Consider the following 15,878-nt stretch of genomic DNA (forward strand, 5'->3'; position numbering starts at 1 on the left):
GATATTATTAGAATAATTAATATTATTAATATAGTAATACAGTAATAATAGAAAACCAATGCACAATTTTGTTTACATTTCAAAACGTCATAGCAACCAATATCAAGCAGTTGTGATATTTATCTAGATTTTTAGAAAATCTATTTAACAAAATTATTTAGAAAAATAATAACAGTAATATATTGCCCAACATCGATCACTATATACTTCGATCTTGTAAATTCGAATGACTATTCTTATAATTAAATCTTATAAAATCAAATAATTATTCTTATAATTAAACATCGTAATAATCTTATAAAAGTCGTTAAAAAAATATCATCGTCATTTCCTTTACTTTCACTGCTTTGGACATCAGCTGGAATCCCAAAGTACTTATTGTAGTTGTCTAAAATGTCTGTTATTTTGAAATCGGCACAAAAGAAACGATTACTTTTCAGTACTTCTACGTTAGTTACAGAAACCTTCGGCAAATCGACAATGCTATAGACTGGTGAAATGTGCATGTTTTTCTCGTGAAATGCGCCTTTCTTAATAGTTGTACTCTCTGTCTCACAGCCTTCTTGGCATTTCGTTGGCCGGTCTTAGTTTTGATTAAAAAGGCTTGTCAAAGTTTTAATAGTGATTTTAGGCCATATTAATCTATTTACGTATAATCCAATCAGATTGGTAAGGTTTAGGATATTATCTACAAATTTCAAAGACTTGGTAACATATTTAAATAGGTTTATATGTGTTTTGTATCGTTATTATACTTAAACGACTCCATTGAAAAATGGTTAAATTTGTTGATGAGATTTGGGTATTAGGGTTCGCGATGATTTTAGTTAAGTTTCCATATGTTACACCTACAATTATAACGAAAAACTACCATGCACATCAGAGCATAGAAAAAAACCTTGCGTTACTGCAGATGCTGTGGCCAACAAGCGCAGCTGCTAGGTGGCCACTTGACAAAGGCATGTGAGACTTGGTTTTGACCTCAGATGACCTCAGCCTGAATTATCTGTGAAGTTAATGAAATGTTTGCTAAACAACACAGAGGCAGACCAGAACCGCTTGTCTAGGCTTTTGAATTGGTTACTGAATAACCCTTGACATAGCCAATTGTTTGATAAATGTTACATATTATCTATAAAAACATCAATTGAACCTAATTAATCATGACCTGCTGACATCAATCTTGTCCACATATAGGCACCATGAGAGCATAATTCCAACTTTTACAATTTATGATTTCGCTACAAACAGTTTTAGGTTTATAACTTACTGCTAGAATAACACCGGCTAAATGCCTGGATAATAAAATTTCTTTTATGAAAAAATTTAATTTTAATCAACATACCGGTATACAAAATTTACCATTCTAACTTTTAAATATGTTTATTATTTCCATGTGCTATAAGTTTATGCTATATGCATATATATTTATAGCATTTTGCGGAAGTCTGGCCAAGTATTTTTCTTCATTAGAATGAGCTAGCTGGAGTATGAATCATGCGTATTTTAACCAATCTGCATTAAAGACTGGCAGGTGTAATAAAAATGTGCACAATTATTCTATTGTAGGGTATATAGGCAATGTGGCGTAGTGGATAGCATGCTGTCTGCAGAACTAGGGTTTCCAAGTTCAATTCCACCAGGAAGCGGTTTTTAATTCCTAAAAATATTTTGTTATAACCGGACATAAGGATGACAGACCAACAAACGACAAACAATTTGATTTATATATATAGACAGGTATAAAATATTCGAGAAATTCTCTCAATTCTAAAAACAGTTCACCTATTAGTATACTTATTTTGCACCCTTTCAGCCGGTTGGTCTTGGTTTAAGCATACATTGTCATAGCTAGTCAAAATATTTAACCCTCACCTCACTCACTGCTGACAGACAAAATATTGTTTACAGGTTGAAAACCTTTACAGTTGTTTTATTTTTTTCCGAGTTCATTTGAACTGCACAAAAACATTTTTATCGTGATATGAAGTTTAAAAGTTAACAAGGTAAATGTTGTATGTGTTAAATAAAAATAAATTGTCTGTCCATAGACTTTTTTACTCGGTTAGCGTAATCTATATATATATATATATATATATATATATATCTTAAAGTTTGTCATTCAGTATTTGTCTAGCTGTGGCGATTAATATCTAGGAATGAAAATTGCCAATCTTTCATGGTTTCAGGTTGAACACTGCGGTTAGCGTTATGTGAACCAGAAGAAAAGGTGCGCCCATTAGTGCCCATGTGTAAAGAAAATTGCTTAAACTCATTGTCACCATGACTGTTAGTATGGATCCGTGTTAGACACTGCAGGTGATACTGCATGAAATACACAGAAATAAACAAACACCTTCATGTAAAAGCTAGAAAGGTAAATTTTGTATATGTTGATTAAAAGTAGATTTTCTGTACAAAACCTTTTATTACTCGTGCAACGCCAGACATTCACCTAGTATATTATATATTACAGTATACAATGTATATTATGTATTGCATTATATAATATACTAGATGCATACATACTAAGTATATACATGTATATATATATATATATATATATATAGATATGTATATATCTATATATATACCTATATCTATATATATATATATATATATATATATATATATATATATATATATATATATATATATATATATATATATATATATATATATATATATACATGTATATGTTTATACATATATATATATATATATGTTTGTACATATATATAGTATATATGTATAAACATATATACTATATATATGTATATATTCATATATATATATATATATTGTGGTTTCGAGGTTGTCAGCACACTTGTGATTTGAATTTAGGGAATTGAAATCTAGAACATAGGTGACTTTTCATTGCTAGAACTTTATCACTATTGCTGGACAGACCAATGAAAGACGACAGACAAACTTTGAGACAAACATGCTCTTTTTCATGATATGTAAAAATTAGTTGTTTGAGCAGGTTTACAGCTGTTTTATTTTTTCTTGTGTTTTTGTTTAATTTTTGAACTGTATAAAACACTTTTCTTAGGATATGAAGTTTGAAAGTTAGAATGTTAATTGTGTAATGTAATGTTAATGGTTACTGTTATACGTATGTTAAATAAAAGTAATTTCTTGTCCAAAGACCTTTTTATTATTCGGGCAATGTTGGGTATTCAGTAGTATACATATATTTATAGCATTTTGGGGAAGTCTGGGCACATATTTTTCTTATAGTTTTTCAAGTGTGCAAGATGAAGCAATGAGGATTGTTTTAGAATTTACATGGATTCCAAAAAAGCAAAAGCTGGTTTGACTATCGGGCTGAGTCAGTGCGAGAAAATGAGTATGTAAGGATCTTGTTGGAATTCAGTATACACGCTGAGAGGGTCATATAGGTTAAAAGGCCTGATATTACAGTGGTGGATAAACTGAGGTCAGAAACACTGATTGTTGATGTTGGTGTCCCTGGTGATCTCTGAGTGACAGAAGGAGAATCAGATAAAATGTAAAAATACTAAGCCCTGACAATGGAGGTAATCCGAATGTAAAATACAACAGCATGAGTTATCCCTGTAGAAGTCCTCGTTGCCTCGATGACTTTACTGAGAGTTGATGGAAAGAAATCCTTGTTGCTACAGCAAACAGCCTTGTTAGGAGCGGCTAACATCTTCAGGAAGGTCCTTTTTATCCCAACCTGGAAGAACTAGGTTGATGACAGGAAGTAACACCAGCTTGAGCTGTGATAAAACCGGTAACGGTGCATCTTAGGCCAGTACAACGCGCATACAGCGCATGCGCAACACACATACAAAGCACTTGCAACGAGCAAACATTGTGCATACAATGCGCGCGTACACTATCATCACAATGAACATACAGCGGTCAATAGAAAATAAATAGAACACTTTTTGTAATGTTTTAGACCTGTTTTATTAACAGACTATAAATAGAATATTGAATAATAATATAATATTATTACTAGTATTATTATTATCACACATTAATATTATTGATGATATTAATAGTTTACTACGCATATACAATTGGCATATAATGTATATGCCAATTGCACAAGAACTTTGCCAATTGTTCTCTGTGTGCCAATAATAATAATGGCACACTAGGAACAATTGGCAAAGGGCTATATCACTCATAGCCGTGAATAAAGACACGACCCTTTGTCTCCAACGCAGATTGAAAAGCCATGACTTGAGCTGATGGGCTTAAAAACTGTCTCCTGTTTTATTAATGCTCACTCCTTTTTAGGTCCATTGATATCGCTTATCATAGAAGTCATTGGAATATGGAGAACACACATGGTAGCTGGAGGTATGTTGTGTGTTGGAGCTGTAGCTACAGCCTTTGCTACCCAGTTCTGGCATGTGGTTGTCAGTTATTCTCTACTACAAGGTTTGTAGACAGTTCTCTTATTTTATAAACAAAATGGTAAAAATACTCTTGAAGATAAAAAAGACTTTGGCATTTTTAAAAACAGAGTGGTGTGACTTCTGTATGCTCTTGACAGTAAGGACAGGTTTTGAGTTTTAATATAAACACCAAGGAATTAGTAGAAGATTTTGTCAAACCATGAAATATGGCTGAAAAACTAATTTTAAAATTGAAGTACTTCTGGTATTCTTTTATCGGTCTCAAACTTTAATATAATTTTTTTAAGTTTTATTAACTTGTCCATAGGTTCAGCAGCAGGTGCAATTCAAATAGCAAGCATTGGAGTTGTGTCGACTTACTTTGACAAGTATAAAGACAAGGTATACGCAGCGTTGATGACTGCTGGATATGGTGGATTACTTATCGGCCCAGCGTTCACGGAATATCTCCTTGACGCAACCTCATATAGAACGACCATTCTTATAGGAGTGGCAGCAGATCTGCTTATATTCCCGGCTGCCCTAATCTACAGAGGTACATTTTGCTCTCAGGAATCTCTTGACAAGTCGGTTGCCTCCTCATACAACAACGGAACCTTTGTTAGTGATGATAGCCAAACATCATCATCTATGAGTCCCGCCCCACCATGTGACAATGAAACAAGTTCACCAAATGAAAATGGCAAAGAGGATTCAGATGTAAACATTATTCAGCAGAAAGTGGCAGTTGATGTCGAAGGGGCTGACCTTGACATCAAGCTTAAACAAGAAGCAGAAGAATTAGAAAAGGAGGAAAGCAGTAAAAAACGTTTAAGCCTCAGGCTAAAGATGAATTTAGCAGTGATAAAAGATCCAGTATTTATACTGTATATGTTTTATTTCATGACCGTATCACTCGGTGAGAACACATACTTTTCTCTGGCTGTTAACTATTCTGTATCTACAAGGGACATTTTCACTTTAAAACAAGCTTCTTTCGCAATGACTGTAACAGGAATTTGTACTGTTATTGGTAGCTTTTTTGTATTGGTCGTATCTCATTGGTCGATTGACAGACAGGTTTTTGGTATAGTGACATCAACCCTGCTGAGCCTGTCACTCTTGGCTATGCCGCCGGTAGAGACCCCAGCTGGAATGTTTATCATCAGTGTTGTGTTTGGGCTGACAAATGGAATGTTTAACAGTGGCATGGCATCACTCATTCAGTACCAGTTTGGACACAATGAACAGTTTTTGACTAGATTTTCATATTTGATGTTAATGGTGGGTGTTGGCTCAGTTATTGGACCAATCGGAGCAGGTCATCTTGGAACTGTCATCGGAATGGAAAACTCATTTTACTTCCTTGGAGGTGTGGCCATCTGTGGGCCGGTTGCTTCTGGTATCTATGTGGTTTGTGTGAGAGTGCGTGGTCACAGATTACTAACTATTATATAGCTTGTAATCTAACGCTGCTGCTTTATCTTCTATTTTTATAAAACAAAAACATACTCATTTTTACGCTCTTCTAAGTTCTTCCTTTGTTTTACGTCATCTTTTGATTATAATTTTGACATATTTGGGAATTCTAACCAAAAGAATATTTTACATGGTTACCACTATTGATAGATATAAGCAGTACATCACACACCATTAAAACTAATATAGAAGATGCTTTTTTATACAATAGACATGCAGATGCAATTAAAATTAGATTTTGAAACTTCTAAATTCGAATTCTTATTCAAATTCAAACATCTTATTCAAGTTCTAATCTGGTACTAACTGCATGTTTATTTCATTTCATTCAATATAGAACATTAACATTTTAAATTTTATTGCTTACTCTTAGATGCAAGAAAGAACAACTCCTAGTCCAATGAACAGATTATAGGATGATATCCTGTGTCCCTTCTGAGACTAGTTATATTTGCTTTTGGTATAACATTAGATGTTTATAAGGCTATCTAGCACTTGCAAGCAAATAACTCAAAGTGTTATAAAATAGTTAACCTTGACATAGCTGAGCTATTCTGGTTTGTAATTGCACCTGAGATGTAAATTATAACATGATAAGCAAATACCTACAATTGTTATTAGGCATCCTAACGGGTAGACGCGATGATAAAATAATAGCTATAGCAGGAGTGACACACAGATCTACAGAAGACAGACATCTTTTAAAAAATATATACATGTATATAGATAAGCAAATGCCTACAATTGGTACAAGAATGATCCCACTCTATAGGCACTTATAATTGGTACAAGAATGATCCCACTCTATAGGCACTTATAATTGGTACAAGAATGATCCCACTCTATAGGCACTTATAATTGGTACAAGAATGATCCCACTCTATAGGCACTTATAATTGGTACAAGAATTATCCCACTCTATAGGCACTTATAATTGGTACAAGAATGATCCCACTCTATAGGCACTTATAATTGGAACAAGAATGATCCCACTCTATAGGCACTTATAATTGGTACAAGAATGATCCCACTCTATAGGCACTTATAATTGATACAAGAATGATCCCACTCTATAGGCACTTATAATTGGTACAAGAATGATCCCACTCTATAGGCACTTATAATTGGTACAAGAATGATCCCACTCTATAGGCACTTATAATTGGTACAAGAATGATCCCACTCTATAGGCACTTATAATTGGTACAAGAATGATCCCACTCTATAGGCACTTATAATTAGTACAAGAATGATCCCACTCTATAGGCACTTATAATTGGTACAAGAATGATCCCACTCTATAGGCACTTATAATTGGTACAAGAATGATCCCACTCTATAGGCACTTATAATTGGTACAAGAATGATCCCACTCTATAGGCACTTATAATTGATACAAGAATGATCCCACTCTATAGGCACTTATAATTGGTACAAGAATGATCCCACTCTATAGGCACTTATAATTGATACAAGAATGATCCCACTCTATAGTCACTTATAATTGATACAAGAATGATCCCACTCTATAGGCACTTATAATTGGTACAAGAATGATCCCACTCTTTAGGCACGTATAATTGGTACAAGAATGATCCCACTCTATAGGCACGATGCTCCTGAGATGATTAAAAATCAAAAGAGCCTCTAGATATCTGTTTCTTACTACTGCATGTGATGACATCTATCTCGGTTGATCCTTGCCATTCAATTTATGGTCATGTGCTGCTTGGCTGCTTCATTTTCATATCAAATTTTGACCAAGTATCAAATAACTGGCTATTTTTTGTTCCCTCCCCAAATCTTTTGCCTTTTCGTGTCATTTTAAAATTACATCAATACTTGTAGTCTGGCATTTGACTTGTTTGGTCATTACAGAGTTGGAGGCAGCTGCTGAATATGACAGCGCTGTTACTCTCTGAGTTATAACTGATGACCAGAACCAGGAATGCTGGACATTTTATGCTGATAAGATGTTTGTGTTTGCTGTTATACAAGACACAGTATATTCAGTTCCAGATTTAAAATCTTTGAATTTTTGATTTAAGATTTTTGAAACTATTGTCACCTGATCCACATTAATGCATGTATCACTTTTAGAATCAAGAAAATTGTTCTGTGAAACCGGTGATGGGTGAGCCAATAACCTTTAGTGCACTGATTTGGGAAATTGCACATCAGGAAAATAATACAAACATTGCAATACATCCAAGGTTTTAGGCGTAGTAGTAGATGAAAACAATATATGAATATGAATTTGTGTCTTTTTGTTAGTTTTTTGTGTCTAGCTGAAACTACTGAAAATTAGCAATAAAATTTAACTTTGCGCAGGATTCTAACTCGCAACATTCTAATCACAAGATAAGCGCATCTTGTAACCACTAGACCAGCCTTAACATGTTATCACTCAAAATATAGCTTTATCATTATTGCGATTGCACATGCCAAATGTTAACTTTTTGTTACTAATAATATTAATTTTTGCATTTGTTTTTTTTTTTAAACTAATATATTCACCATTACCAATATTTTTATTTTTATTTTTAATCGAGCCATTTCAATTTCAAATGTGCTGTTTCGCTCATATTTCCGATTTTGGTAAATCTGTAAAACCTAAATGCTTTTTACTTGAACAATTGTATTATCTGGAGTAGGAATTGTCTCTACCTTTTTTGTCTTCGATGCGACAAAGTGTCAGGGAACAAAGTCTGATATCTCATTTTTCCATTTGTACCAGTATAGACAGATATCAGTATCAACCATCAAAATTTTTATTACAACGAGCTTTTGCTGCAAAAGAAACCTTTTTATATACACACACTTCTATGTATTCAGTCTGTATTTTTTCATTAGTATACATATACATTTATAGCGTTTTGGCGCATTCTTGTCTTTCAGTGGTTCAAGTGTGCTAGCTAAAACATGCAACAAACGGTAGCTAATAATTATAGTTGTCAGATGTAATAAGTATGTGCACAATTATTCCATAGTAACTCTAATGAATCAGTGCGAAAAAGGTGTGAAAATGGTGTGAAAAATGGTGTAAATGCTCCTTTATAAGAACAGACTTACTAGTTTTTATTCAATGTGTACAAACAGCAATGCCAGGTTCATTTGGCACTTTTAGAACTTTTATTTTCACTATAAATTTGCATGAATCTCTCTGATTAAACACTCAAGAACCTGTCCTCATTGCAGACCATTGTCCTCAATACACGCGCTAATTGATTTTTGCTATAAAAGTGATTTGTGTTGAGAAGGAAAGAGATTCTGAGCAACACAGGGCTGACTCCTAGTATATTATTCTAAGTTATTGTTTTCATCTTTTTATGGCTTAATTTTCTAAATATTGCACAGTAGACGAACATCATGAATTAACTTTGATGGAACCAAAAATGGATCCATCAGAGGTGACGGAAGTTATCAGATGGTAATTATATCTTAGCTGGTGTTTTATAACTAGCAGCTGTTGTACATTTCCCACGGTTCTCCTCAATACCGTGCTTTAGTGTAACATAGTGTTGCATGGCAAACCTTTAGCAAAGTGGTAGTTTCACAACACAACATGTATGTCAGATAACATCTTCAAGGTTCACTTAACATATTAGACAAACATTTTTATGATCCTTTGTAGACGTCATTAGCTACCTTGCCTGAGCTAAAATTAATAAATTGCGTGCAGTGAAATAGTGAAAGCACGCATGCCTTAGTTCTTCAGGTCACAACAATTTTTTGCTCGTGTTCAAACACCATTTGTGATTCATCATCAATTTTCAATGATGAGATGTTTGGTTGTTGAACAAACTAGGTAGTATGATACATGACAGACTCAAGAACAAAGTTCAAAGTTTATTACAAAAGTAGCTTTATAATGTCTTTTATGTAAAGCAATTAAAATTTAATAGTGGCTTGCATCATGTAGGACGACCAATTATTGGTTGAAGCATATACCTGTTAGTTGTGCTATCTCGTTGTTGCAAAGGTGACGTGCAAAGGTAGGCTCGTTATATGTTAACCTGAGCAGATGTTGGTTATCGAGAATGATTCTATCATTCAAACTGATTATACCAATCCAGGTAATGTAGTTAGTTTTATAACATGTTATTATTTATCCTAAGTAAACTGTACAGCCACAACAATAATTTACTTTCTGAAGTATTGAAAAGTTAACCTTCTGCAGCATTAAAAAGTGGACTTACCTGTTTAGTAAAATATGGAACTTTCAAAGCTAAAATGTAGACTTTTCATATATACATATATCATATACATAATATATTTTAATATATATTATGATATATAAAATAAGCATATTATATACCATATATATATATATGGTATATAATGTATATTATACATAATATATTTTAGTATATATTATGATATATAATATAAGTATATTATATACCATATATATATGGTATATAATATATATTATACATTATCTATTAAAATATGTATGTGTATTTCTTTTCATGTTCTTAGTATATATATTTTTATATATCTATTTATGTTTATAAATTTATTTATTTTTATATTTAAATATTTATATATAGCCTATGCATTTTATATATATTTTATATATATTTTGCATAGGCCTATATATATTTAATATATTTTTTTTTTATACATTTATTTGTATATATTTTTGAGACTAAGAAGCTAACAACACAATAAGGATATATATAAATATATTCATAAAGATTAATAGAAATGTCTAAACAGCGAACAACACAATAAGGTAGAGAGTCTTTTTCTACCTAGACTTTGTGAGTGACAAAACATTTAGCTTCAAATCATCTAAACCTGCTCTGAACATTTCCAGCTAAATTTAAATTTACAAAAAACCAATACAGAGCAATAGAGAAAAGCGTGGAACTTTCTAGCAGAATAGAAACGATGACAGAGAAGCAAGTTTTTACATGTAGTATTATGAAAGACCATAAAATAATTATTTTAGTAAAACACAGACATATGATTTACTAATGTCAATGCTATGGATTATCTAATGCAGGAATAATATATCAATTGGTCATTGCTTCACTATTACTTACATGTATAATGCATCATAACTGAAACTTGACAGCTTATAAATAGAGCAAGTAATAAAATATTTACTATAATAAAAACCGTATTTGTCTGTTTTTTGTCTGGAACCACGCTAAAAGCATTACGAACAAAAGCGCCCGTCTCACAGGAGTTCAACAGAGATATCTAGCTTTGTAGCGAAGATTTCTACCAACTCAAACACCAACTCAATGCCACAGCTTCATAGAATAACTTGTACATATTAATAGTAATATTAATATACTATTATTATATTAATATTATTATATTATATATTAAGATACATGATGATCTCTTACGGCCCATGTGACTGCCAGTCTACTAGTTACAATAACAATAAGGTTATCAATGTTAACATATACTGTTACAATAACAATAAGGTTATCAATGTCAACATATACTGTTACAATAACAATAAGGTCATCAATGTTAACATATACTGTTACAATAACAATAAGGTTATCAATGTTAACATATACTGTTACAATAACAATAAGGTTATCAATGTTAACATATACTGTTACAATAACAATACGGTTATCAGTGTCAACATATACTGTTACAATAACAATAAGGTTATCAATGTTAACATATACTGTTACAATAACAATAAGGTCATCAATGTTAACAAATACTGTTACAATAACAATAAGGTTATAAATGTTAACATATACTGTTACAATAACAATAAGGTTATTAATGTTAACATATACTGTTACAATAACAATAAGGTTATCAATGTTAACATATACTGTTACAATAACAATACGGTTATCAGTGTCAACATATACTGTTACAATAACAATAAGGTTATCAATGTTAACATATACTGTTACAATAACAATAAGGTTATCAATGTTAACATATACTGTTACAATAACAATAAGGTTATCAATGTTAACATATACTGTTACAATAACAATAAGGTTATCAATGTTAACATATACTGTTACAATAACAATAAGGTTATCAATGTTAACATATACTGTTACAATAGCAATAAGGTCATCAATGTTAACATATACTGTTACAATAACAATAAGGTTATCAATGTTAACATATACTGTTACAATAACAATAAGGTTATTAGTGTTAACATATACTGTTACAATAACAATAAGGTTATCAATGTTAACATATACTGTTACAAAGACAATAAGGTTATCAATGTTAACGTATACTGTTACAATAACATTAAGGTCATAAATGTTAACATTTACTGTTACAATAACAATAAGGCTATCAATGTTAACATATACTCTTACAATAACAATAAGGTTATCAATGTTACCATATACTGTTACAATAACAATAAGGTTATCAATGTTAACATATACTGTTACAATAACAATAAGGTTATCAATGTTAACATATACTGTTACAATAACAATAAGGTTATCAATGTTAACATATACTGTTACAATAACAATACGGTTATCAGTGTCAACATATACTGTTACAATAACAATAAGGTTATCAATGTTAACATATACTGTTACAATAACAATAAGGTCATCAATGTTAACAAATACTGTTACAATAACAATAAGGTTATAAATGTTAACATATACTGTTACAATAACAATAAGGTTATTAATGTTAACATATACTGTTACAATAACAATAAGGTTATCAATGTTAACATATACTGTTACAATAACAATACGGTTATCAGTGTCAACATATACTGTTACAATAACAATAAGGTTATCAATGTTAACATATACTGTTACAATAACAATAAGGTTATCAATGTTAACATATACTGTTACAATAACAATAAGGTTATCAATGTTAACATATACTGTTACAATAACAATAAGGTTATCAATGTTAACATATACTGTTACAATAACAATAAGGTTATCAATGTTAACATATACTGTTACAATAGCAATAAGGTCATCAATGTTAACATATACTGTTACAATAACAATAAGGTTATCAATGTTAACATATACTGTTACAATAACAATAAGGTTATCAGTGTTAACATATACTGTTACAATAACAATAAGGTTATCAATGTTAACATATACTGTTACAAAGACAATAAGGTTATCAATGTTAACGTATACTGTTACAATAACATTAAGGTCATAAATGTTAACATTTACTGTTACAATAACAATAAGGCTATCAATGTTAACATATACTCTTACAATAACAATAAGGTTATCAATGTTACCATATACTGTTACAATAACAATAAGGTTATCAATGTTAACATATACTGTTACAATAACAATAAGGTTATCAATGTTAACATATAATGTTACAATAACAATAAGGTTATCAATGTTAACATATACTGTTACAATAACAATAAGGTTATCAATGTTAACATATACTGTTACAATAACAATAAGGTTATAAATGTTAACATATACTGTTACAATAACAATAAGGTTATTAATGTTAACATATACTGTTACAATAACAATAAGGTTATCAATGTTAACATATACTGTTACAATAACAATAAGGTTATCAATGTTAACATATACTGTTACAATAACAATAAGGTTATCAATGTTACCATATACTGTTACAATAACAATAAGGTTATCAGTGTTAACGTATACTGTTACAATAACAATAAGGTTATCAATGTTAACATATACTGTTACAATAACAATAAGGTTATCAAAGTTAACATATACTGTTACAATAACATTAAGGTTATCAATGTTAACATATACTGTTACAATAACAATAAGGTTAACAGTGTCAACATATACTGTTACAATAACAATAAGGTTATCAATGTTAACATATATTGTTACAATAACAATAAGGTTATCAATGTTAACATATACTGTTACAATAACAATAAGGTTATCAATGTTAACATATACTGTTACAATAACAATACGGTTATCAGTGTCAACATATACTGTTACAATAACAATAAGGTTATCAATGTTAACATATACTGTTACAATAACAATAAGGTCATCAATGTTAACAAATACTGTTACAATAACAATAAGGTTATAAATGTTAACATATACTGTTACAATAACAATAAGGTTATAAATGTTAACATATACTGTTACAATAACAATAAGGTTATTAATGTTAACATATACTGTTACAATAACAATAAGGTTATCAATGTTAACATATACTGTTACAATCCAAAGGTCTAAAGTTTAATGTATAGTATTTAGTTTACTGTCTCGTGACATCGTGACATCGTGAATCTTTTGTTCAGGTTGACAAGGTTGAAGTATAACTGCAAAAAGTCTATATTGTATTTATACGTCCTGTATTAGTTTTTAAATGATTGTTATAAAACTAGAAATTTCACTGTCATACAGCCCACGACCAAAGTGATAACGGAAAAAAGAAAGGGTACTGATGGTTGTTGAAAAAGTAGTTCTCAGCAGGAATTGACAGAGTATAGTGTAAATGAGACTTGTTTGAAATAGAAATAGAAATTTAAATGTTCTAGAAATAGCTTGAAAAGTTTGGTTTAATACAATAATAACTCACACCTAATCACACAAACAATCACACCAAATCTACTACTATCTTAAACCTGTTTTACAACGATAAAAGAATATTAATTTAAGCTGTAGGCCTAACCTACTGTAATGTGTGTATTTTAACAACAACAATAAGGAAATATGTTTATTATAACTCTGAAATGCAAATGTAGAAGTAAAATGGCAAGCTACTGTGTACTATACACAGTTTGAAAGTTGGTTGTGTAGAATTTAGAATGGTATTGATAACGATCTTTAACAGAAAGCAAGTATGAGCGTTCACGTGTCTGGAAGATTTCTGCAAACTGCAGCAAAATAAAAGCTGTTATAAAAGTGTTATAAAGCTGTAGGCCTAATCTACTGTAATGTATGTAATTCAACAACAATAAGGAAATATGTTTATTATAACTCTGAAATGCAAAATTAGAAAAAAAAATGGCAAGCTACGGTGTAATATACACAATTTGAAAGTTGGTTGCGATGAATGTAGAATGGTTTTGATAGCGATCTTTAACAAAAAGCAAGTATGAGCATTCACGCGTCTGAAAGTTTTCTGCAAGCTGCAGCAAAATATAAAATGTTCTCGTCATAAAGGGGCTTTGTAGTTCGGACCTAGCTCGTACATAAGTTGTAAAGAATTTCAGCTAACGCTTTAAATAATGAAACCTTTGGTGATTGGACAAAAAACATAGGCTGATAAACTGTGTACCACAATTTCGTACCTGTAAATTGGTCTACGCCTCAAACGGTCTATGTTTATTACAGAAACCTTCGAATAAATTTGATTACAAGTAAACAATGCTATAGACTGGTAAAATGAGCACGGTTTTTTCGTGAAATGCGCACTGCTAAATAGTTCTACTATCTGTCGCACGGCTTTATTGGCGTATCATAGGCCGGTCTTAACTTTTATTAAACCAAGCTTTTCAAGCGTTTTGTGGCAATTTTCGTCGAAATTAATCTGTCTATTTGTGTATAATCCGATCAGATGGGTTAGTTTTAAGATAATGCCGACGGTTTACAAAGACTTGGTAACATATTTAAATAGGCGTAAATGTGTTTTGTATCGTTATTATACTTTAACGACTCTACAAAACGATGATTAAATTTGTTGATGAGATTTCAAAACAAGGGTTCGTCTCATTGTTGATGAATAATTTTCGTAAGTTGTGTGCACATGCATTTATCATAAAAACTCTCAAACTTCGCTCCCGCTCATTTGGCCGTGGGAGTACGTACACCAAATGACTCGCACATCCCATTCTGTGAACTGTGTTAGCTCTAGGTTCGTCCTTTATCAAAACTAAAAACCTTATATATTGTCAATACAAATTGAGTTATTTTAAGAGACCATTTTTTAAAAACCTATCTATACATGCTCTGCTTTCACGAATAAAGATTTTGAGTCCAGCTGAAGAATTGACGGATTGATATAAAACTCTGTTATGTGTAACTGCTGCTTCGGTTG

At 31.2% G+C, this 15,878-nt stretch overlaps 1 protein-coding gene across 1 annotated transcript; it reads left to right on the plus strand.

The window, feature by feature from the left end:
• Positions 1–3,291: 3,291 nt before the first annotated feature.
• On the plus strand, positions 3,292–7,777 carry LOC137388237 (monocarboxylate transporter 14-like). The gene is made up of 4 exons (XM_068074737.1): positions 3,292–3,352; positions 4,276–4,419; positions 4,705–5,778; positions 7,734–7,777. The coding sequence occupies exons 1-4, from the start codon at positions 3,292–3,294 to the stop codon at positions 7,775–7,777; spliced, it is 1,323 nt and encodes a 440-aa protein (XP_067930838.1).
• Positions 7,778–15,878: the final 8,101 nt, after the last annotated feature.

Source organism: Watersipora subatra, chromosome 2 (assembly GCF_963576615.1).
Source record: "Watersipora subatra chromosome 2, tzWatSuba1.1, whole genome shotgun sequence".
Classification (NCBI taxonomy): Eukaryota; Metazoa; Bryozoa; class Gymnolaemata; order Cheilostomatida; family Watersiporidae; genus Watersipora; species Watersipora subatra.